This window comes from Myotis lucifugus, unplaced genomic scaffold, assembly GCF_000147115.1.
Source record: "Myotis lucifugus unplaced genomic scaffold, Myoluc2.0 scaffold_338, whole genome shotgun sequence".
NCBI lineage: Eukaryota > Metazoa > Chordata > Mammalia > Chiroptera > Vespertilionidae > Myotis > Myotis lucifugus.
In genome coordinates, this window is record NW_005871386.1 from 1,100,323 (window position 1) to 1,123,481 (window position 23,159).

The 23,159-nt window shown below is 53.5% G+C and overlaps 1 protein-coding gene across 1 annotated transcript in view; it reads right to left on the minus strand.

Annotated features, from left to right (window-relative positions):
* Positions 1-369: 369 nt before the first annotated feature.
* ITGA11 (integrin subunit alpha 11) overlaps positions 370-23,159 on the minus strand; it is a gene marked incomplete at its 5' end in the record, with an annotated part of 45,095 nt that continues 22,305 nt past the window's right edge. Inside the window, 12 exon segments of the mRNA XM_014466426.2 lie at positions 370-1,628; positions 2,324-2,437; positions 6,111-6,206; positions 6,314-6,424; positions 8,530-8,616; positions 8,822-8,935; positions 10,398-10,488; positions 11,861-11,950; positions 14,072-14,148; positions 15,719-15,817; positions 18,954-19,161; positions 20,182-20,267. Of these exon segments, the coding sequence (XP_014321912.2) occupies positions 1,557-1,628; positions 2,324-2,437; positions 6,111-6,206; positions 6,314-6,424; positions 8,530-8,616; positions 8,822-8,935; positions 10,398-10,488; positions 11,861-11,950; positions 14,072-14,148; positions 15,719-15,817; positions 18,954-19,161; positions 20,182-20,267 (1,245 nt within the window).

The window sequence follows — 23,159 nt, forward strand, 5'->3', positions numbered from 1 at the left end:
AGCTGAAGTCTGGGTGTGAAGAAGGTCAGCACCTGACATCCCAGCTTGGAGAAGGCTGGGAGGCTTGGGAGGGGAGAGCGGGAACTGAGGGGTAGAAGCTACAGTGACATGTGGGTTTCAACCATCCAAATTGGCCAAAGATGCAATGGCTGGTCTTGGGAGGGAGAGAGTGCTCTGTCACAGGAGATGTCCGCACACCAGGCAGCCACTTGAGGAGCAAATGGTGGACAAGGCCCTCCTGCCACATAATGGGAAGGAAGCAGGAAGCCTCTTTTCATCCCCCATCCTCTCCCTTCAAAGAACAGTGTGTGTTAGCTAGGACGTTTTGCCCACAGAAAGGGAAGTCAGCGCCTTGGTTGTTTTTAAACACTACTTTTTTATTTTTTAAAAATATTTACGACAGCATAGGTCGTACTATGTGATGGGGACAGATGCCTTTGATGTATCCCCCTTTCATTTCTACCTCAAAACAAGGCGAAGGCATAAATTACTCGGCTTGGGCACCAGCGGTGCCTCTTGTCCTCTCGGCGCCGTCATTGGTGGTACCACTTGTCCTACGGGCGGGCGGGTCAGATATTTGCCACCGAGGGGGTCCCTGTACCGGCCTTATTCAGTGCATTCCGGGAGGAGAACCCTTTTCCTGTGCACAGTGGATGGAAGGGAGGGTTGGAAGGCTGTGTGCATAGGGACGGGTGATACAGGGAGGGGAGGCTCCCCACCCTTCCCCTGCGCCCAGCTTGCCCCAGGAGATGCTGTGGGAATTCGGAGCTATAGGGGATCATAGGGGATTGTGTCACCCACACGCTTCTGGATGTACCTTCTGGGAACAAAAGCGGTGGGGAAGGGCGGGGGGGGGGGCATGGGATGGGGGTTGAGAGCACGGTGGGGGAGTGTGTGTGGCAGTCAGTGTGAACATATGGGGGTGCCTCCCCATCTCCGTGTGGGCGCCTGGTTTCTGGATCCCAGCTGCCTGTCCGTCACAGTCTCCATGTCCCAGAGTCTTCATCCCTGGCCCTCCTCTGTCATCATCGAGCCCTTGCTGTTCAGGGGAAGCTCGGGGACCCACCTCCTGGCTGGGGAAGGGGTAGGCGGGACTCAGGAGCTGTTGGCAGCGTGGGGGTGGAGGACAGTACAGAATTCAGATCTGCTGTCCCACTGGGTCTATTGGAACTAACGACCTGGAGTGCACAGAGTGGGTCTGCATTTGCAGTCTTCCTCTCTGGGTTTCTTCTGAGGAGGATTAGGAATTCCTAGCACCTTAATGGTGGGGGTAGCCAGCCTCCAGAGCCTGGGGAGGCTTTGGGGTGTGCCTTGGGAGAGGTCCCTTTCTATTCCCAGGGATCTCTGTTGGAGGTGTTGCGGTCTCCCAGCAGGGCAGTCCCTCTTAAAACTGGCTTGAGTTCCCTTCAGAGGGAGCAGGCTTGGTTTCTCAGATGAGGTCAAGTGCAAAGCGAGCTGGCATCCTCTCTGCCCCAGCTCCGCGGGGCCACCGGCCTGAGCCTGCACACCACCTGGCCCTGGCCCGGCCCCATCAACTCGCAGCCTCCTCAGGAGCCTCACTCCAGCGCTTTGGGCGTGGGGTCCAGGCCGGGCTCCCTCCTGCGCTTGGCACTTTTAAAGAAGCCGAGCTGTGGGGAGGCAAAGGCAGAAGTCTCAGGAGTGGGCAGAGTGGACAAGGCCTAACTCCCCTCCCTTGCTGTCCCTCCACTAACCCTCTACAGGCGTCTTTCCTCAAAGGCTTCCAGAATACCCAGCTCAGGACCATGAGTACCCTCTGTCCCTCCCCAGCTCTCTTTGGGCCACTTAATTGGTGAGGGGGCACTGGAGCAGAGTGAATACAGCCTGGGTCTGGAGGCAAGACGCCTTGCTGAGTGACCCTGCCCCAGGTAACACTCTTCTCTGGGCCTCCTCCACCTTATTTGTAACAGAAGGAGGTTGAGATCAGGGCTTCTTAACCTGAGGCTCAGTGACAGCGAAGGGCTTTGACTTGTTTAACAGCCTGCCTTTGTCGGAGACATTTTGTGGTTGTGGGCACATGCTTTTTTTCTGATGAGAGGAACCCTAGCTCTCACCAGGTTCTCAAAGGGGCCTACAAAAGGGTGGAAGCCATAGGTAGAGTGCCCTCTGGTGGCCAATCAGCCTGCGGTGATTGGCTGGGTGCTGTGGCAGCAGGCAAGTTCTGCGAAGGAGGCTAGGCAGGTGCCAGCTCCATGGGGAGTAGAACATGGGGACTGGCCACAGAGCCCAGAGGTTGGAATCCCAGGCATGGGCCAGCCAGCCAGAATGCTGCTCCCCCCCCCCCCGGCCCCCGTGGGGCCCTCACCTTCCACAGTGCCAGGACCAGCAGGGCCAGCAGCAGGAGGCCCCCCAGTGTGCTGCCCACAATGATCCAGATGGGGATCTGCCAGTCTTCTTGCTTGGAGATCTCAAATGTGATCTGCAAGGGGAGGAGGGACACCAGGGGAATAGATTAGTGTCCTGGGGCCTGGGCTGGAGCACAGGAGACCGCTGGCCCCGGGCGGGAGAGCTGTATCCGCGTCCTTAGGGAAGGCTGCTGGGGGGATGACGGGTGGCATCCAGCCTGCAGAGGCCTCAGAGCCCCCAGCCCCTGCACAGTGGACACCTGAGTTAAGTGGCCCAGGTGATCCTACCTCCTCTTTGAGACATTTTCTGCCTCTTGTCTTTGCTGCTTCCTCAATCATCTCCCAAACTTCTAAATGTTGGCATGTCCCCTGGTTCTGCCCTTGGACATCTTCTTTATCTACAGTCACTCCCTGGGAGCTCAGGGCTGACTTACATAGTGGGTACAGTGGGCATGGTGCCCAGAGGCCCACAAACATGATCTTACTTATTTTTAAAAAAAATGTTTTTATTGATTTTAGAGAGAGGGATAGAAACATAGAAAGATTGATGAGAGAGAAACATCGATTGGCTGCCTCCTGCACATCCCCTACTGGGGATCCAGCCTGCAACCTGGGCATGTGCCCTGACCAGGAATTCAACCAGTGACCTCTTGATTTATGGGTTGATGCTCAACCACTGAGCCACACTGGCCAGGCCTAACTTCTTTTAAAATTAGAGGATATCAATGAATATAATCTAGCCTGGATTATATTTGTCTTTATATGTACACAGTCATAAAATGGTAATTAAATTTTTTTTTTAATGGAGGAAGAAGCCCCAAAGGCAAAAGTGTCCAGGGCCAGGGAAGTCCTAATGCAGCCCTGGGCGAAGTCAGTCAGGGCTTTGACCATCTATACTCTGACCACTCTCACGTTTCTACGTCTACCCGGACTCTCTAGATTCATATCCGACTGTCTACATGGCCTGCCTGGCACCTTTAACAGGTCCCAAAGCAAACTCTTGATCTCACTCCTCACCCTCAATCCTGTTCTTTCAATGTATTTCCTATCAAAGCAAATGACAGCAGCGTCGTCCTTCCTTGCTGTTGCTCAGGCCAGAAACCTTGTGTTTGTCTCACATCACATGAACTCCATCAGCAAAGTCTGACTGTTTTACCTTTGAAACACCCTCTCACTTCCAGGGCCACCTCCTTGGTCTGAGCACCCTCATCTCCCTCCTTCTGCCTCGCCTCCTACAGTCTGTTCTTTTTGTTTTTTGTTAATCCTCACCGAGGATATTTTTCCATTGATTTTTAGAGAGTGGAAGGGAAGGGGAAAAACAGAGAGAGAGGGAAACATCCATGTGAGAGAGACACAGGTATTGGCTGCCTTCCGCACACGCCCTGACCAGGGCCAGGAATCGAGCCTGCAACCTAGGTACGTGCCCTTGACTGGAATCGAACACAGGACCCTTCAGTCTGCAGGCTGATGCTCTATCCACTCAGCCAAACCTGCTAGGGCCTACAGTCCGTTCTTGGCATAGCATCCAGAGAAAGGCAGTTCTCTGCTCTGCTCAGAGCCTCCAAGTCTCCTTCCCGTCTCACTCAGAGTAGGAAAGTAGGGTCCTTGCCCTGGCCTGCAAGGGCCTACACTCTCTGGCCCTGCTACCTCCCTGACCTCTTCTCCCACTCCAGCCACCTGGCCTCCAACATGCCAGCACACCTGCCGCTGGGCCTTTGCGTTGCTGTTCCTTCCGCTGGCATGGCTCCTAGTCCCTGTCAGATGTCACTTTACTGGAGAGGCTTTCCCTAACCTCCCCATATAAAATAGTGTCCCCTGAATCTCCACGCTTATATGCTTGCGTGTTTTTTTTTCCAGACTTCATCATCACTTGATACTGTATATACAGGGATGGGCAAAGCAGGTTTACAGTTGTTCATATGGCAAAATATATAATAATGAATAATATAAGAATAAACTTTTGCATACTGACAACTGTAAACCTACTTTTGCCCCCCTGTATTTATGTTAATTGCCTTTCTTCCCACAGAAGGTCAAGGCTTTCCCTGATTTGTTCACTGCTCTATCCTCCGAGCCGGGCCTGGGCCTGGAACAGAGCCAGGGGCTCAGTGAACATGTTGAGTGACTGACGGACGGCACCCCTGCACAGCATGGTGGGGTCCTGGCTTGGCCACTGAGTCACTATTTAACCTGAGGCAAGTCATGCTTCCCTGCTGCCTTATCTCACACAGCCTCAGTTTCCACACCTGAAAAGTGGGGACATACATCAAAGATAACATGTGAAGAAATTGTTACAATACCTGGCTCATAGTTAGGGCTCAACAAACCATAGGTCCCTTTATGTTCTTTCCATCCCCGCAGGCTGGACCTTGCTCTGCCTTCCCACCCCCGGTCACCTAGCTGTGACCTGAGGATGTAAGCCAACATGGGCTTCATTATTGCTGGGTTTCAGAAAGAGAAGTGAGGCATCCAGAAAGCATAAGAAGGATTTGGGGTGGGGGCTGGGAATGGAAGGAGAAGGAGAATTCATTTGAGAGACATGAACTAGTGTGGAGAGAAGGGCAGTGTGTGTGTGTGTGTGTGTGTGTGTGTGTGTGTGTATGCCTCTTCTCTCTTGGTCACCTGGAAAATTCTAACACATCGCAAGATTCAGTTCAAGTGTGCTGTCTCCAGAAAGCTTTCCCTGGTCGGCCACCTCCCACTCCAGCACCTGTGCTCACCCCCAGATCGAGTCCACGCTTTGCTGTCCTTGTTCCTTTGCATCCCCTAGTAGGTCTGAGTCATAGAGGGGACACCCAACCAACGCTGAATGAATGAATGAACAAATGAAACCGCTCCTGGGGTGGGGCCCCTGAGTGCTGCCTCTGGGCTGTTGCACCTGCTAGCCCTTCGCCTGGCACACCCACCCTGTTTGTGACGGGTATCTGTGTGTTTTCTTAAGGGCTGGCTTCTAGCTCATGCCCGCTTTGCTCTCCAGCGTCTGCTGGGGAAGGACTAGGGGGCTTACTCAGCATCTGGTATTGAACGCTCACCTGGAGTCCAGGCTGGCAGTTTGGGGACACGGCCAGTGGAGGGCAGCAGTGCCCCATGCCTGAGATGCCTCTATCCAGAGGACTGAACTTTTCAAGACACAACTTCTCATTTTCCCAGCTGAGCACTGCACAGAGCCCCATCCCTTTCCCGAACTTTGATTCAAGCCAATTTGATCTGCTTTTACCCAATACAAGTGTCAATACCAAGACATCTCATCCATTGGCCTTCCCCAGTTCAGTTCATGCCAGACTCCTAAAGCACAGGTCACATGGTTTCATTAGCTAAGAGGTGCGAATGGATGGGGGTGGCACAGGTGTGGCATGGTCATTCTAGGCTGCCAGCCTGCCCAAGGCAGCCTCCCTCTGCTGGGCCGCGAGCCCGCCAGACAGGCTGCCCTGGACTCCAGTTTCAGGTTCCTGTCCTGTCAAATACACAGGTTCCCTCCCTCCTCCGCCCCATGGGCTGTTGTGCAGAGCCTGGGGCGCCCGTGGCCTGGGCAAATGCTTCTGGCCCCCTGCCCTCTTCTGCCCCCGAAGACCTATTTGTCTGGCTTTTCTCTCTCCTCTGATGCTGCACTAACGGCTGGCATGTCTGTCCATCTCTCTCTTGCAGGAACACACGGTAGGGGTGTAGGAAAACTAGGGGAAGGGGTAACCCTTACCAAGCTGGCCCGGCTGAAGCCCAGGTCTGCAGGGTTCCCAGGGGCTCGCTCACCTGGCGGCTGGGATCCTCCTCTCGGAAGATGAAAGGACTGTGGAACTGCCTCTGCACGGCTGCGTGGACCGTGATTTTCATCAGCTTGTACTTGAGCTGTGTAACCGGAGGCCTTGTCAGAAGCTGGCCCCTCCCCGTGCGAGACTCCCAGCACCCACCTCCTTCCCTTCTCCCCGCCAGCCTAGCCCACGTGCTCTACTTACTGCCTTCAGGGACCGCAACCACAGGTTCCCCAGCAGGTGGAAATTGATTTCCTGGTTGGGGGCCAGCCGCACATGGCAGTTGATGGAGACTACGTCAGAGTTGCTGTGATTCTGAAAGAGAGGGGGGTCTCGGGGGTGAGCAACCAGGCTCTGGGGGAGGGGTGGCGGAAACCTAGCTGTGACCTGCGAATGTGAGCAGAGGCTGGGCCCACCAGAGAGATGGCTCAGCTGCACTGCTAGACCAAGTGGGGTTTTGTTCTTTGGGGAGAGGGTCAGAGGACAGGACGAGGTGGCGGTAGGGGACGTGTGGTCTGGGGCTGCCAGAGGGTGGCTGGAGGACAAGGTAAGGATGGTGTATCTGATGCTGCATTTGAAGTTGTGCATATTGGGTATATTCCAGGAACAAAATTTTGGTTCAATGTTAGGGAACCTATAAATGTCATCACCATATAAACAGATTAAAGGGAAAAAGTAGATGATTACTGTAACAGATGCAAAAAAAAAAAAACATTTTAGGAAATTCAACTTCAGTTTTTGATAAAAGCTCCTGGGGAACTTCCTGAATCTGAATAAAGGGTATTTATAAAACACAGCAAGTATCGTATTTATTAATGAAAAATTAAAAACAATTCCTTTAAAATTAGGATCAAGACAAGACTGTCATCATTTCTGTTTTTCATTACCCTGGAGGTCCTAGCCAGAGCAATAACACAAGAAAAACAATTTACAAGGCTTGAATGGTAAAGCTAAAGCTATCATCAGCAGATGGTATCATCCTAATAGAAAACCCAAACAAATAATCAAATAGTTAGAATGTATTAGGTTACAGTTATTTGTATCACTCTTTTGCATCCACGTCAACCCGACCCACCCCCAAGCCTTCAGTAAAATGCACTACATTAAAAAAATGCTTTGTGTGAAGCACTTGTTTGGGGAAATCAGATTAAAACAGCTAAGATTTTTGTCTGGGTAAGGAATAATGGAAGCATGCACAGAAATAGGTATCTGGGGACAGAGGCAGCTGCGAGGATATAAACCTGGAAACCAGCAGGTGTCTTAGGGGCGGCTTTGGGAGTTGGAGCTGAGTTGCCTTTCATTTCTGGGGCGGGAGGCCCCAGTTGATGTCAATGTCTCCAATACAAGTCATATATGTTCTGTCCCCGTAGCAATGCTCCATCTGGCTTCCTCCCCTTCCCTCTGCTTATCTGTATCCGAAGGCTCTTTTAGGCTCAAGTGCAAGTCCACTAGCTCTGTTCTTTTTTTTTTTTTAATATATTTTATTGATTTTTTTACAGAGAGGAAGGGAGAAGGATAGAGAGTCAGAAACATCGATGAGAGAGAAACATCGATCAGCTGCCTCCTGCACACTCCCCACTGGGGATGTGCCCGCAACCAAGGTACGTGTCCTTGACTGGAATCGAACCTGGGACTCTTCAGTCCGCAGGCCGACGCTCTATCCACTGAGCCAAACCGGTCAGGGCAGCTCTGTTCTTTTTTAAAACGATTATTACCTTTTGATCCCCTTCATCCATTTTCCCACTCTCACCCCCTGCTTCTGACTACCACCAATCTGTACTCTGTATCTATAAGCTTGATTTTTTAAAAAAAGATTCCACATATAAGTAAGATCATACAGTATTTGTCTTTGTCTAACTTATTTCACTTAGCATAATGCCCTCAAGGTCCAAATACATTGTCCCAAATGGCAATATTTTTTTCTTTTTTATGCTGAATAATATTCTATTGCATATATCTATCATCTCTATCTCTATCTCTATCTCTATCTCTATCTCTGTCTCTATCTCTATCTCTCTATATCTCACAATGTCTTTATCCATCGATGGACACCTAGGTTATTTCCATATCTTGGCTGTTGTCTGCAGTGAACATGGGGATGCAGATATCTTTTAGGTTAGTGTTTCCATTTTCTCTCGCTGTTCTTTTACTCCAGTTTGCTCCTGTTGTCACTCTTTTGACACGCATCACAGGCCTGTTCCCTGGCTTCGAGGCACTGATTCTGTGTCTCCTAGAGATGGTGAGCTTACTAAGGGCAAGAAGCCCCTTTTCCTTATTGCTTCCTCTTGGTGTGAGGCTGGGCACATGGGTGCTCAGCAAACTCTTACTGACAAACTATGGGACAAGGAGAGAAATAGCCCCGAGCTCAGGCTGCACTCTTCTTCCCCATCCCCATGGCTCTCGGTCTGGGGGGCACTCACCAGCTGTGGGGTGCGACTCAGGTCTTCCTCCATCGGGGAATGCCGGTACTCGGTGCTGTTTCCCCAGACGTTACAGGACGTGTTCACCTGCAGGAGGGATACACAGCCACTTCACAATCAGCACCGCCAGACTCAGCATCCGGGTGTTCTTCCTCCTCCTCTGCCGGAGAAGGCCCAGCGGGGCGTGGTTTGGGGAGAAGGAGCTGGGGTCTGAGGGCTTGGGACACTCCTAAGGGTATGTCTGTCTCCTTCCGGCCCCCTCCCCTCAGCCAGCTCCTGAGGGCAGTGGTACCTGGTCGGTGAGGAAGTCCCTCAGCATCAGCAGCCGGTTGCCACTCCTGGTGGCGATGGGCACGGTGATCTTCATCATCACCCCGTGGATGGGGAACAAGCCCAAGTTTTGGATCTGTGGCCCGAGAGGGAGAGGTGTCGGTGCTCCAGCAGCAGCTGGGGGAGGGGAGGTGGAGGACAAGGTCCCCAGCCGGGCCTGGGAAACAGGCCCCTTCAAGCCCCCTGGCATTTTCACTGTGGAAGCTTTGAGGCTCTGCCAAGTCACCCGGGGCTGCAGGGACCTGAAAGGGGTGGGCTCCTGCAGTGGGGGCGTCAAGAGACTGGAGAGCAAGGGTCACGTCTATTTTCAACTCCTCTTGGCTCTGGGGGATTTTGTAGCCTGGCACTGGTGGCCCCCTGGGGGTGGAGATGGTGACAGCAATTAATTTTTTTATGAGAGATATCATTAATTAGTGAAGAATATAAATAGCGAGTGTGTGATAGTTCACATTGTAGCTGACGCATTTGGTGTTAGAGCTGCAATGGTAACAGGAAGGCTTTGGAATCAGAAAGGCTGGGAATAGAACCCAGGGCTGCTGTCATGTATGAGCTGTGTGGTCTTGGGCAGGTTACTAACCCTCTCTTGGGTGAGCCATCCAGGTCTCAGTGAGCCTGATGAGCAGTGTCCAGCTGTCAGCCTGCCTCTGACTCACACAGCATTCAGAGGTGGGGGAGATTGCCGGCCCACCGTGGCAGACACTGCTAACCTGCCTCCTAATTCTCCTCTCACCGTCCTTTGTGACAGAAACCACGACAAAAAGCTTCTGACAGCTAAATCACAACGTTCTGGACAATGAGAGGTGACTGGAAGTGTGAGGAACTGCCAAGGAGCTTATTCCTGCTCTTTGTCCCTTCCCTGTTTCCTGGAATGAGGACATGATGGCTGGAGCTGCAGCCTTCTTGGACTGTGAGGTGAACTCGAGGCTGATAATTGCATGGTGAGGATGATGGAACATGAAGAGAGAAGATGCAACCCTGGATGACTCTGTGGAGCTGCCAATTTGGACTCTTTTACAGGAGAGAATAAACCCTGGTGCGTTTAGACCACTTAAAATTTTTTTAAAAAAATTATGTGCAGCCATGCCTAATTTTCACTGATACGTTCTCTCAGACCAGCCCTGTTATTTTCCAGATGAGGACAGAGGCCCAGAGAGAGGAAGTGACTTGCCTAAAATCATCCAGTGAGTGGGTAGCAGGGTTAAGGTGACCCTGAGCTTTAGCAATGAGTTCTTTCTTTTTTTTTAAAATTAAAAAAAATTGATTTCAGAGAGGAAGGGAGAGGGAGAGAGAGATAGAAACATCAATGAAGAGAATCATTGATCAGCTGCCTCCTGCAATGCCCCACACTGGGGATCAAGCCCACAACCTGAGTATATGCCCTTTACAGAAATCGAACCCTGACCTGGTTCATAGGTTGACGCTCAACCACTGAGCCACCCGGGCTGGGCATTAGCAATGATTTCTGATTCCTCCCCTCCCAAGTGGGGGACCCTCAGCTCCTGCCCTTCACTCTCTTCCTGGCTCCCCTTGAGCCTTACCTTGAAAATGCAGTGGAAGGGAGGCCCAATGCCATTATAACTCTCCAGGGAGCTGTTGGGCTTGACTTCGTAGTGGCTCAGACTGCTGCTCCTGCAGGGATAGAGGACAGGGCTGCGTGACTCAGTCAGTATTGGCTAGGTGGGTAAATGAACGGAAAGGGTGTGGGCATGGGCCTGTCTCCCCCTAGGCCACAAAAAATAGGTTTCCTCTTGTGCCCATTGGGAACACTGTGTTGGGAAGGTTTCTGAGGCTCAGCAGGAATAAAAGCTGACCTCCATCAGCAACGTCTGCCTGGTGTGTGGGATGGGCATGAGCCAGAAGTGCCAGTTATTTGCCATCCCTGCCCTAGACTCTCAGCCTAGGCCCTAGGGCAGTGATGGCGAACCTATGACACGCGTGTCAGAGGTGACACGCGAACTCATTTTTTTGGTTGATTTTTCTTTGTTAAATGGCATTTAAATATATAAAATAAATATCAAAAATATAAATCTTTGTTTTACTATGGTTGCAAATATCAAAAAATTTCTATATGTGACACGGCACCAGAGTTAAGTTAGGGTTTTTCAAAATGCTGACACGCTGAGCTCAAAAGGTTCGCCATCACTGCTCTAGGGCATGGCCTCCTGAGCGTGAACTTGCCCGCTGTGCACCATTCCAGCCTCTAGTGGTGGTTGTGAGAGGGCCTGAACTTTCTGTGTGTTTGCTGTTCTGTCCAGACGTCTCCATCTGCCTGGGCGCTCTCAGAGGACAGACTGGGCCAGGGGCACACCAGGGGTGTGGGCAGTGTGAGCAGCCGCATAGGGAGGAGCGTTTTCTCACTGACGGTGTTTGGAATTGCTGGGGCAAGGTGTAATGAGAAGCAGAAGCACTTAGCAGGTTTTATTACTATTTTAAAATTCTCCACAGATCATGCCCTCCTTGCCTACACCTGGGTGGGTACTGCCTGCCACCCCGCCCTCTCCATTTGACCTGCTGAGGGCTCCCCGGGGCCAGCTCTGTGCCTCCTTCTTCCTCTGTTTTTTTTTTTTTAATATATTTTTATTGATTTCAGAGAGGAAGGGAGAGAGAGAGAGAGAGAGAGAGAGAGAGAGAGAGAGAGAGAGAGAGATGATGCGAGAAAATCATCAATCGGCTGCCTCCTGCATGCGCCCTACTGGGGATTAAGCCTACAACCCGGACATGTGCCCTGACCAGGAATCAAACCATGACCTCCGGTTCATAGGTTGATGCTCAATCACTGAGTCACACAGCCCGGGCCTCCGTCCTCTGTTTTGATACCATCTCCGCACCATGGATGAGGGAGCTGTGCTCTCTGACCCCTCAGGGGCCCACTTGGCTCCATCTCATAGTCCTCAGCACTGGGGCCCAGCTTCTGGGGCCTCTGACCCTATCAGGGCCCCCGAGAGTATCCTGTCTCAGGCCTCACTCCCCCCATGCCTCCCCTCCCTGGGCCCCGGCCCACCTGGTGAAGAGGATGTCGGCCTCATACTTGAGGTGGAAGCGCAGGAGGGCCGCGTTGTCTTCCTTGGTGCTCTCCTCCTCGTCACTGTCACTGCAGGGAGAGCCAGGCCGCGGGGTCAGATGGGGCCTGCCCTCCCTCTACCCCGCCTCACACGTGCGAACGGGCTCACTGCAGTGGGAGGGTCTAAGTCGCACTGGGAAAGAGCACCCTGGGAGGGGAAGGGCTGGGGCTGCGGGAGCTGATGACCTCAGCTTCTCTTTTTTGTATGGTTAATACATTCATACAGGTTCCAGGTGTACAATTCTATAACATCATCAGCATATTGTATTGTGGGCTCACCACCCCAAGCCAAGTCTCCTTCCATCACTTCTCATCTTCCCTTTACCCTCTTCTACCTCCTGCCCCCTTTTAAGTGCAGCACATCTGGGCTGGTGTGGGGCCGGAAAAGACTTTGGATGGAAGCTGGGAGGACTATGTGGGTGTGGCCACTCATTGCGAGCCCTGCTCCCAGCGCCCCTCAAGGGTCAGAGGGCAAAGCCTGTGCTGTGGGCCCCGAGGGCATCGCCCGGGGGACAAAGGCTGCCTGCTCTGCCCAAGGAGGGAAGACAGTGGGGTTCCCAGTAGAGCAGGCTGTTTATCCTTGGGCCCCCCTCCCCCGGTGGACGGGTGGGCACTCCCACAAGTTGGCTTCGCTGCCTTGAAAAGACCGGAGAGTGAACATAGGAGATGTTTGGAGGGATTTTTGTCAAATGTGCTGCCCTTTCCTGCACCATGAACAGGAAAGTAATTTCAGAAATAAAAAGGTGCGATTTCCTCTTGTTACACACCCTGAGCTCTATTCCCTGCGGGAGCCTGACCCCTGACAGGGGTTTAACTCAAAAGGGGATGGTGGTGGATGCTCGGACAGTGCACGGTCCCCTCCCGCACAAGCCTGGTTCACCAGCACCCGCCACTGTGCAAGGACACACTGCACAGGTGCACCCGCTGCTGTGCGAGGACACACTGCGCAGGCGCGCTCGTCTCCCGTGAGAACAGGTGCGAGGACACACTGCGCAGGCGCGCTCGTCTCCCGTGAGAACAGGTGTGAGGACACACTGCGCAGGTGCGCTCGTCTCCCGTGAGAACAGGTGCGAGGACACGGTGCAAGGACACACGCAGGTGCACTCGTCTCCCGTGAGAACAGGTGTGAGGACACACTGCGCAGGTGCACTCCTCTCCTGTGAGAACAGGTGCGAGGACACACTGCGCAGGTGCGCTCGTCTCCGTGAGAACAGGGCCGAGCTTTCTCAGAGCAGGAAGGGCCTGAGGGGGCCTGAGGGTATCCATACATTTTACAAACTGTCTCGGGTCACGTGAGAATTCCACCCACATGCACAGTTTAACCACAGGCATGCTGGTGGTTGATCTCCAGTGCTCCCTCCCGCGACCTCTGACTTGGGTGTGACTGAGGGTATGTCTGTGAGTGTATGTGTGTGCATGTGTTGGAAGGTCAGTGTTTGGGTTGCCTTCAGTATTTATTTCTCAGCGAGGAAAAATTCTAGGAGGGTTTGGGCCAGTTACAAGGCTGCAGATTTATCAGATCCCTTCCTGCCTCCCTTCCCACACAGAGAATGTAATTCTGTGAAAAAGAAAAAAGTGTTTACTACCCACACAGGGGGATTCACCCTGTGAACCCATAGCAAATTCCCTGGGAGGGAAACAGACAGATCTACACAGAGTAAGGGAAGCTCTTTTAAAAATGGAAACATTTCAAAGAGGAGAGAGGTGAACAGGACAGAAAGAGCCCTGGACATAGAGTAGGACACTAATGTCCAGCTCCCAGTTGTGCTATGTGTCGTTGGGAAATTCACTCAACCTCTCTGAGCCTCCCTTTTCTTACCTGTAACTTGAGGCGGGGTGGGGAATAACCCCTGCTTTCCCTATCTTAGGGACTGCAGTGAGGACTGACTGAGCTATTGTATGCACAGTGCTTTAAAACTGGTTTTTAGACAGCTGCTATATAGAAATATTACATGAAGATAAAGGTATTATTTATATCCAAGCAGCCCAAGAATGAATGGTGGCCGCCGCAGGCAGTGGGTGGCCCTCATTGGGGACTGACCAGGACCCCACCCCTGTTGGGGCAGTTGGGGACAGGGCTTGGTGGGAGACTCAGTGCGGGGAGGGGCAGAGCAGGTGTGCAGGAGGGAGAGCGAGCAGCCAGGCCCTGACCTGCCGGCCGTGAGCTGGACCTCCAGGTGGTGCAGGAAGACGGATTTGCTGAACTCAAAATCTAGACGGAAAGCCACCTGCAAGGAAGAAGTCACTGGAGCTGGGGTGGCTGGGAACTGCGAGTCTGGGCATTGCCTGGACAAGCCCTGACCCGCCCTCCCAGCCCCCTGCACCTTTGGGTGAGCCCTGCTGGCTGGGAGTGGCCAGGTGCTGAGTAAAGGCCTGAGGCCGGTGACGGGGACACAGCCAGACAACGGCTCCTCTGGCAGGACTGCCTGACAGTGGGCAGCCCCCTGCCCTCCTCCTCCACTTTTGCTTTTAGCTACAGGCAACTGGAAGGCAGCAAGCCCAACTTCAGACTCTCTGCAGGATTTTCACGGGGAGGGCTTGCTGGTGAGAAGGGGAGCTGGCTGTCACCACGCAGCACAGCCTGTGGGGGCGGTAGGACAGGCCTCTCACTCCTCGTTCTTGCGTGTGGTGGGCTGAGGCCTGAAGAAGCGTGATGGCTGCCCAGGCCACCCAGAGGTTAATAAGCACCTGCCTCCTTGTCCAGCAGCCCTCTGGCCACTCTGATGGCCCGGTCTTGCCGCTTCCCTTGGCCTTTGCCCAGGAGTGGGCCTGGGTCCCTGACTATAACCCTCTGACATCTGACCCTCCTCGGTGCCTTCCTCTCCTCACTATGGGGAGGTGCGTGGTGCTAGGGCTTTGCACAAACCACTGTGCTCTTCCCAAGTCTGTCCCTCCTGGAGTTTCCCCAGGAGACCTGGGGTCCCCTTCTCCCAGGGAGAGGAGCTTGTGCTGTGTGCTCCCCCCGGGACTTCAATCTAGAACTCCTGGTTTGTCAGAGTTGCACCCTGAAACTACCATCTTGACTTGCAGTTCCACTGGGGAGGTTCTTTCATAAGGAGCCCTAGTTCCCCATCTTGCAGACCCTGCGCCTGGGAACCACTCTGCTCTCTGGCTGGCTCCTGCCTTGAGCGCCCCTCCATCAGACCCAGCTCAGCTCAGGCCTTCTCTTGCTCCAGAACCCTCAGTGGCTGCCCACTGCCCAGGGGTGATGGGCAAATGCCCCCACAATCTGTAGTTCTCCTCCCCTTCCCCTTGAATTTGCTTCTCTCTCCACGCCACACGCCTATACTCATGTCACATGCACTTTGAAGCACGTGGTAGGTGCTTGAGAAATGTTAATTTTCTCCCCATGCACAGCCCCGAGACAGTGGCTGGGTATTTAGACGACTTGTTAGTTTAGAGCAGTGGTTCTCAACCTTCCTAAGCCTCGACCCTTTAATACAATTCCTCATGTTGTGGTGACCCCCAATTTCATTGTTACAAATTGAACATAATTAAAGCATAGTGATTAATCACAAAAAAATATGTAATTATATATGTGTTTTCCGATGGTCTTAGGCGACCCCTGTGAAAGGGTCGTTCGACCCCCAAAGGGGTCGCGACCCCCAGGTTGAGAACCGCTGGTTTAGAGGATTTAAAGGGCAGTGAGACAGTGGCTGAGGGAGGTGGGGTGGCGGTGAAGGGGCCTGTGCTCTCCATCCCTCCCCAGCCCTCCTTTCTGCTCACTTTCATTTCTCTTGCCTCCCTGAGCCTCCCAGTACCCGCCCTGTTGCCTTCCCAAACGGGCCCCAGCCTCACCTTGGCCTTGGCCCGGAAGAAGGGATAGCTGACATTGCAGACTTTCTTGTGGAGTCTCCTCTCCTCGTTCACACACTCAATGCTGCCGTCAGAGTCCTCCTGTGGGTGGGTGGTGGGTGGTGGGGGACAGGGGCAGCAATTAGATGGGGCCTGAGACCCAGGTCACCCAGGTCTGGGGGCACCCTTACCCCCCATTGCCCACTCTGAAGCAGCAGCACAGGCCCGCTGATGCTGGGACCACAGGGGCGCTGGAGGCTCAGGTGTGGCAGTGATGGGGACACTCTCAGTGGTGCTGGGTTGTGGATAGAGGGGTTCAGAGCTCCTGTGCACGCCTTGTCATTCCCTCTGTATCAACCCAGGACTCAGGACTCATGCTGCGTACAGGTGGGGACACTGAGGCCCTGAAATGGGAAGTAACTGGCCAGTGTTTGGATTCGAAGGCTCTCCAGTCTGGCTGTCCCACCTCTCTCTGGCTTTGCAGCCCTTTAATTGGCCGCATGCCTTTCTATCAGAGGATTGCAAAGGATCTCTGTGAGCCAAGAAATGAGGCTTTTGGGGTCTCGCATGACTTTGTGATCCAGAATAACAGTGGGTGGGATATGGGCTGACTCCGGAGGGGAACTGTGGGGATTTCTCTGAGTCTCTTCCGCCTCCCTCAGGGCTGGCTGCTCCCTTGTCATGAGCCTCCCCTTGAGCCCCCGCTGCCAGACTTGCAGGCAATGCTTCTTTCTCTTTCCTTTTCCTGCAGCTGACCTTCTCCAAACCCTCCCACCGCTGTCTGGTTCCCGACACTCAGCCACAGGTCACTCACTGGCTGCTGGACTGGCAGAGTTTGTGGGGGGGGGCGGTGCCACCAGGCTCCCCAGCCTGCCTGGGGCCCAGCTGGGCTAGCTGTGCCCTGAGCACAGGTCCAGGGGGAAGGGACTCACACTCAGTATGTAGCTACATGCTGCTGGCTGTGCACTCATTTGCTTGGGTCTCATTTTGCTCATCTGTTAAATGGGGATGATAGTACTGACCACATTTAGTTGTTACGAGGATTAAATGACACAACGCATGCAAATGCAGGGCTTCATTCAACGCCCAGACTTGTGTGATCATTCCATGTATGGCAGCTATCATGAGGGGTGTTTATCCCCATCGTGGGTACTGCACCACTGGGCACAGCCTGGGCACATGCACGTGGGGATGTGGAGATACATCTGTGTAGACTGTGTGTGCTGGTCTGCACGTGAGTACATGTATGTGCATGTGCCCCATTGCATGCACATATAGTATGTGTTTGCTTGGATGTTTATGTAGGTTTGTATGTTTTTTGCATGTGTGTGTGATAGACAAACACATCTGCATTTGGCGGAGGGGGTGCTCTCCTTGGCCAGATGGTGGGTTGGGGGGGTGGGAAGACAGAGGAGAGGCTGGTCTCCAAGCAGTGAGCATGTTCTGGCTGTGGAGGAGCCAGGCTGCAGGCCAGCCCCACACACCACCCGCGTGTGTGTGGACACGGCCTTTACAGAACTCGCCACGTCTCTTCTCCTTCACGCACTGCCAAGCCCCTCCGGGCCACAGAAACAAAACTCCATGATGCCTTCCTCCCAGGGCTATGAGTAGACACAGGCTTACAGAGTCTGGGCCGGGAAGCAGAAGACGGTGGCTGCAGGTTTGGGGCTCAATTTCCCCTAAAGAGACAGATACAAAGCCTCCGGGCCGGAGAGGCTGGGAAAGACTGTCAGACGGGCCCCTCATCTCAGGGCTGAGGAGGAGGCTGGCGGTAGGCCTGGGCCTGAGAGGGCCTGAGGCTGGGCGGTGCTGGGCAGTGGCTCTGCAGGGGAGGTGAGGACAGAAAGGCACTGACACCTGGTCCTCCCACTCCGGGCTCCAGGTGGACACTCTGAGATGAACGAGAACAGACACTGCATCTGCGGGGACCTGGGACACCCCAGCACCCACCATGACAACGATGTCTCAGTTTTATTCAACAGACTTGTCTGGAGGATCTTCTGTGTCCAGCCCTGGCCCAACCCTGGGGACACATGTGGCTAAGTCAGGGCATTTGCACCCGGGAGTCCAGGGCTAGCACAGGCAGCACTCGGACACTGTGATTTCCTTGGAGCACATACAGGCTGTGCCACAGAGCTCTGTGGGGCCTATGTGCCCGTGGGAAGGAAGCCCAGAGAGTGTGACATGAGGACTACGCCTGGTCCTGAAGAGCAGCTCAGGGGCCAGCTGCTGGGCGGAAATCCCATTCAGCCACTTACTAGCTGGGTGGTCCTGTCCAGACCATTCAACCCTTCTCTATGCCTCAGTTGCCTCCTCTGTAAAATGGGGATACTACTACCACCACTGCCATCACCATCACCATCACCACCATTATCACCACCACCACCTCCACCACCACAACCTCCACTACCACCACCTCCACCACTACCACCACCTCCACCTCCACCACTGCCAACACCACCACCACTACCTCTACCACCACCTCCATCACCATCTCCACCTCCACCACCTCCACCACCTCCACCACCTCCACCACCACCTCCATCACCATCATGCCAAGAGCTGAGCACAGTGCCGGGCATTGTAAGTGGTTACTAAGAAGGAGCAGGAATTTGCTGGGCAGAGGAGGGAGGAGCCCCAGGCAGGGGACCGTGGTGGGAGGGCCTTGGTGTGTGGGAACAGCGGTGGCCAGTGGGGCTATAGGGGTGGAGGAGAGGGCAGAAGCGGCAGGTGGTGGGTGGGGAAGCAGGGCCTGGCCTCGGATGCCATCATAAGGAGTTTGGAATTTGTTGTGAAAGTAAGCAGGAATGATGGGAGGTTTTAAAGTAAGAGTAACCTGTTCTAATTCTTGTTGGAAGGCCCCTTCTGAGAAAGCTGGGGGTATATGTCTGGTGCACACAGGCTTGGTGTATGCGTGTTTATGCATGTCTGTGTGGGTGAGGGCCAAGGACACGGGCTGAAGGGCCTTCCTCCCCATGTTCCTGAAGGGCTCAGATTCCCCTCTACTGCTGGTTCTCAATCCTGGAGGTACACTGCCTCCACCTGGGCAGCTGATCCAGGCCCCACCCAGACTAGATCCAGGCCCCACCCAGACTAGATCAATTAGAAGTTGGGGAGAAGTCTGGGCACAGGAATTTGTAAGCTCCCTGGTGGAGTCTAATGTGCAGCCAGGTTGAGCCCTCCTCTTCTGCCTCTGCCCTTTGCCCCAGGCAGGCTGGGCAGGTCACTGTGGTCTTACCCTCTGGATCAAGCTGGCAAACTGCAGGTTTGCTGACTGTGAAATATTTAGGACCGTGCTATAGGCGTTCTCGCCCCTGTTCTCCAGCATGGCCTCCACCGCCACCCGCCGGCGCGTGCTCTCGATGATGAAAACTGTGGTGTCGAAGGACAGCGTGTATGCGGAGCAGTCCTGAGCGGGCTTCCTCAGCACCCTCTGGCAGTACTCCCTGCAGGAAAGAGACCCCCAGGGACCAGGCCGGTGAAGGGGGAGGCGGGGATAGACCTTACTACTCATGCATCACCTCTCTGCTCAGCAACTTTTCCTTTGGCTTTGGCTGCCAGGAAGCTCAGAGCTAAATGAAGAGATCATTCTGATTATTAGCCTAGGTCAGTGGTCGGCAAACTGTGGCTCGTGAGCCACATGCGGCTCTGTGGCCCCTTGAGTGTGGCTCTTCCACAAAATACCACGTGTGGGCGCGCATGTACAGTGCAATTGAAACTTCGTGGCCCATGAGCAGAAGTCAGTATTTTGTGGAAAAGCCACACTCAAGGGGCCAAAGAACCGCATGTGGCTCGCGAGCCGCAGTTTGCTGACCACTGGCTAGGTGCTTGGAATATGTGCTTCTTCATCCTTCTACAAGGTTTGAATGGCTATTTCTATTTTTTGTATATGTCACAGTGTATATGTCTTCTATCTAAATCATCTCATAGTTGTTTAAAAATTGAGCACAAAAAATTTGAAAACATAAATGCAAAATAGGATATTGTTCCTTCCCTTTCCTTGTAGGCTAGTTGTGTCTTCGAGGGGATTGCAGGCACCCTCTGCTAGTCTCCTTAGCATGGAGCTCACGCAGCCAGTCAATGAACCATAAAGGTCACCTAGTCTGGGATTGGAGGACGAGGACCTGGATCTCCAGGGCCCTGGTCTCCACCTTTTGTCTGTTTTGTAATATGGGCTCCAAAGAAAGGATTCCCTTTTCTAAACGAAGTTTGAAGAGGTTTGATTAGACTCGCAGGTTTCATTCTATATAGGAGGCAACTGAGGCCCAGAGAAGGAGGAGACCTGCCTGAGGTCACCCAGGAGTTAGAGGCAGAGCCTGGACTAGACCGAGGCTCCAAGTTCAGTATGTGATCCATGCTGCTTATGAGAAGGATGTGCAGGGATTAATCCAGGGCCCTGGAGTTCCCAGCTGTACCAGCAGGGAAGGGAGAGGAGTCAGGGGAGGGGCAGGGGGAGCCAGACTCACATGGCTGTGGGCAGGTCGCTGCGGGCATCCAGCAGGAGGTCAGGGACACAGTGCTCGTCCTCATTGCAGCCATTCCAGAAGGGAACCTGGACCGGGGAGAGCCAGGGGGCGGGGGGTGGCTGGGTGGGAGACCCACAGCCTGGAGTCCACGTCCCTCACCCCCACCGCACACCAGCTCCTCTCTCTACTGCACTAGACATGGGCTTCGTCTTTTCTGCCCCTTCCAGACACCGCACTGCCGTTTCTCATGCTTTTGCGTAGATGTTCCCTTCTTTAAAAGACGGCTCAAAACTCAACTCCTCCTGGGTCCCTCTCAGACCTTAACGGAGCTGGTAGCACAAAGTGCCCACTTCCCCAGCAGGCCCGTTCCAGCGAACATGCACTGATCGTCTTCTGTGTGAGTGGCTATCCTAGGGCTATCAGATGAGGAAGACACAGATTCTGCTCTCAGCTCATGGGGAAGACTGCTGTGTGAACAACTAATTCTAGTGTGAAATGTGCAAAAAAGAAATCTGTATGACGAATGGAAGAGGCAGAGGGAGGAAACAGTTATTTTGTCCTATAGACGGTCAGAGAAGGCGTCAGGGAAGTTCAGGGAAGTTCTGAAGGATGAGCCATTAGCTGATGGACCCGAGGGAGAGGAAAGTCTCGGAGAAAGGAGGAGCCTGTGCAAAGGTCCTGAGGCAGAAACAGCATGCGGAGTTTGGGAGACAGCGCGTAGTTTGGTGTTGCTATAGTCAGGGGTGGGGGAGATGGAGAGATGGGCAGGGCCAGTTCCCAAGGGCCCTGGGGTCATGCCTTACAACTGAGAGGACCCGTGAACTGCCTGTGCAGGGAGTGAGCGGCCAGACCTGTAGACTACAGGCCCCCCTGGCTTCCATGGGGGGATGAACTTGAAGAGTTAAGAGCAGAGGCAGGGAGACCCCGGAGGAGGCTGCTGAAATGTTCCTGAAGGAGGTGGTGATGGTGTCAGTGTGGTAGTGGGTGTGGAGAGGAGAGAGGGACCAGTAGGCCCAGGTTCCTAGGGCTAAGGGAGAAAGGGCCCAGGATATTGGCCGAAAGGGCCCAGGATGTTGGCCGAGTCTCTCTTTTAGGTCTGGAAGGATGGCCGCACCATTCGCTCCTAAGTGGAGGGTTAAGTGGAGGGCACGTTGGCTTAGGGGCACATTCGGTTGAGGGCATGTTGAGCTTGATGTGCCCATGGCCCATCCAGGCAGTTGGGTACTCAAGTCAAGCCCCTGAGGAGCAGCGACTGTCTCTCCCAAGAACCAACCCAAGCCCCAGGGGAGGGGAAGCAGGTGCCACAGAGGCCAGGTGTATCTTCACTTCACCAACTTTTCTCAGAGGTGAGCTCCTGGCCTTTACTTAGAACAGTGGTTCTCAGCCTTGGCTGCACATTAGAATCACCTGGGAATCTTTTTAAATCCTGATTTCTGGGCCTCATCCTCCGGAGATTCTGTGTCTTTGTTATGGGGTGGGGCCACAACATTAGTAACAAAGAAACAGAATTTCCGGAGGAGGAGGCCCAGAAATCAGGATTTTAAAAAGATTCCCAGGTGATTCTAATGTGCAGCCAAGGTGGAGAACCACTGACTTAGATCCACATGCTCATAGTTTAGACACATTCCTATGAAGCCGGCCCCTCGGCTTCCCCATCACAGGGTGGAGTGGTGGGGGGAGGAGAGGGAGGGGAGGAGGGGGATTTGCAGCTAGAAGCAGGCACACTGCAATAGTGCCAGGAAAGAAGACGGCAGAGCCACATGAAGTTGGGCAAAGAGGTCATTCTGCGAAGGGACACAGTTCAAGTCACTTTGGTGGCCTCGGGGGCTTCACTGCCGTTTAGGTGATTTCAGGGCTCCAACAGAATCCGCCCCGCCTCTGTCCAGCGTGCTGTACGAAGTGTGGAAACTACATAACAACCTTCGGGAAAATTCCCATCCAGTTCACTAAAAGGAATACTTTCATGTCATAAGCAGCTGTTAGACTCAATTATATGGAATGGCTCATTCCCCCAAGAGGTCAGTGCTGGGCATTTAACAGAAGCTAAATAAGACTGTAGAAGAGTGATGAGGAGAATGTTTCTAATTTGTTGGGGGCTTAGGAGTCCAGATGAACAGCATTTCTAGAAGCTTCGCTGCTTCGCAAGGCCCTCAGTAGTGTGCCCCAGACGGTCTTCTATGGCTCGATTTCTCACCTTCTCTTTACACATCTCTTCACCTTGCTGCTTTCCACTTCCCTGCCAGTGCTCCTGGAGCGAAGCCCATCCTCCTCATCTCTGCACATCATCCGTTACGATCTAGTCAAAAGCCACCTCCTCCAGGAAGTCCCTGCACCCTATCGTCTGATTGCTCCGTTACACTTCCTCGGAGCTCTTCCACCTGGCCCCTGGCCGGTGACGCTTGTCACCAACCTGCATCGAGGTCACCGGTGTCAGAGCACTGAGTACCCTGCACATGAACCTGCATCACGTGCTTCCGTGTGTGTACAATGAGTGACACATACTCAGTCATGGGCTGTCATGGCTCCGTAATTACGGTGATGGGGAAAACATTGATGACATAGTACACCCAGCTCGTCCTGTCTCCTGGCATTGCCAGTCCAGGTCTCTCCCTCTCTACTGCATTTTAAGGCAGCCTCTCTTACCCATTTGTGACTCAGAAGCAGGAGGGAGAGGGCGGTGTGAAGGTTGAGGGTCGGGCGGCAGAGTGTGGGAGGTCTGGGAAGGGGCGGTGCCTGGGGAGCGGGGGGACTTGATCGAGGTGAATGGGAGCAAAGGGGATTTTCAGAAGTGATATTATTGGAACCCTGTTATGTTGGAGAAACACATGTGAGAACGTGAGTTGAGTAACTGAAACTCTGTTTGCCGGCTGGATTCTGTGCAGTCATTCTCAGGGACCTTCTCAGAGACCAGACCTCGCAGGTCACTGTCTTGAGAGCTCTGTGGTCTGTTTTGAGCTGTTTCCTAAATCCTGAGGGCT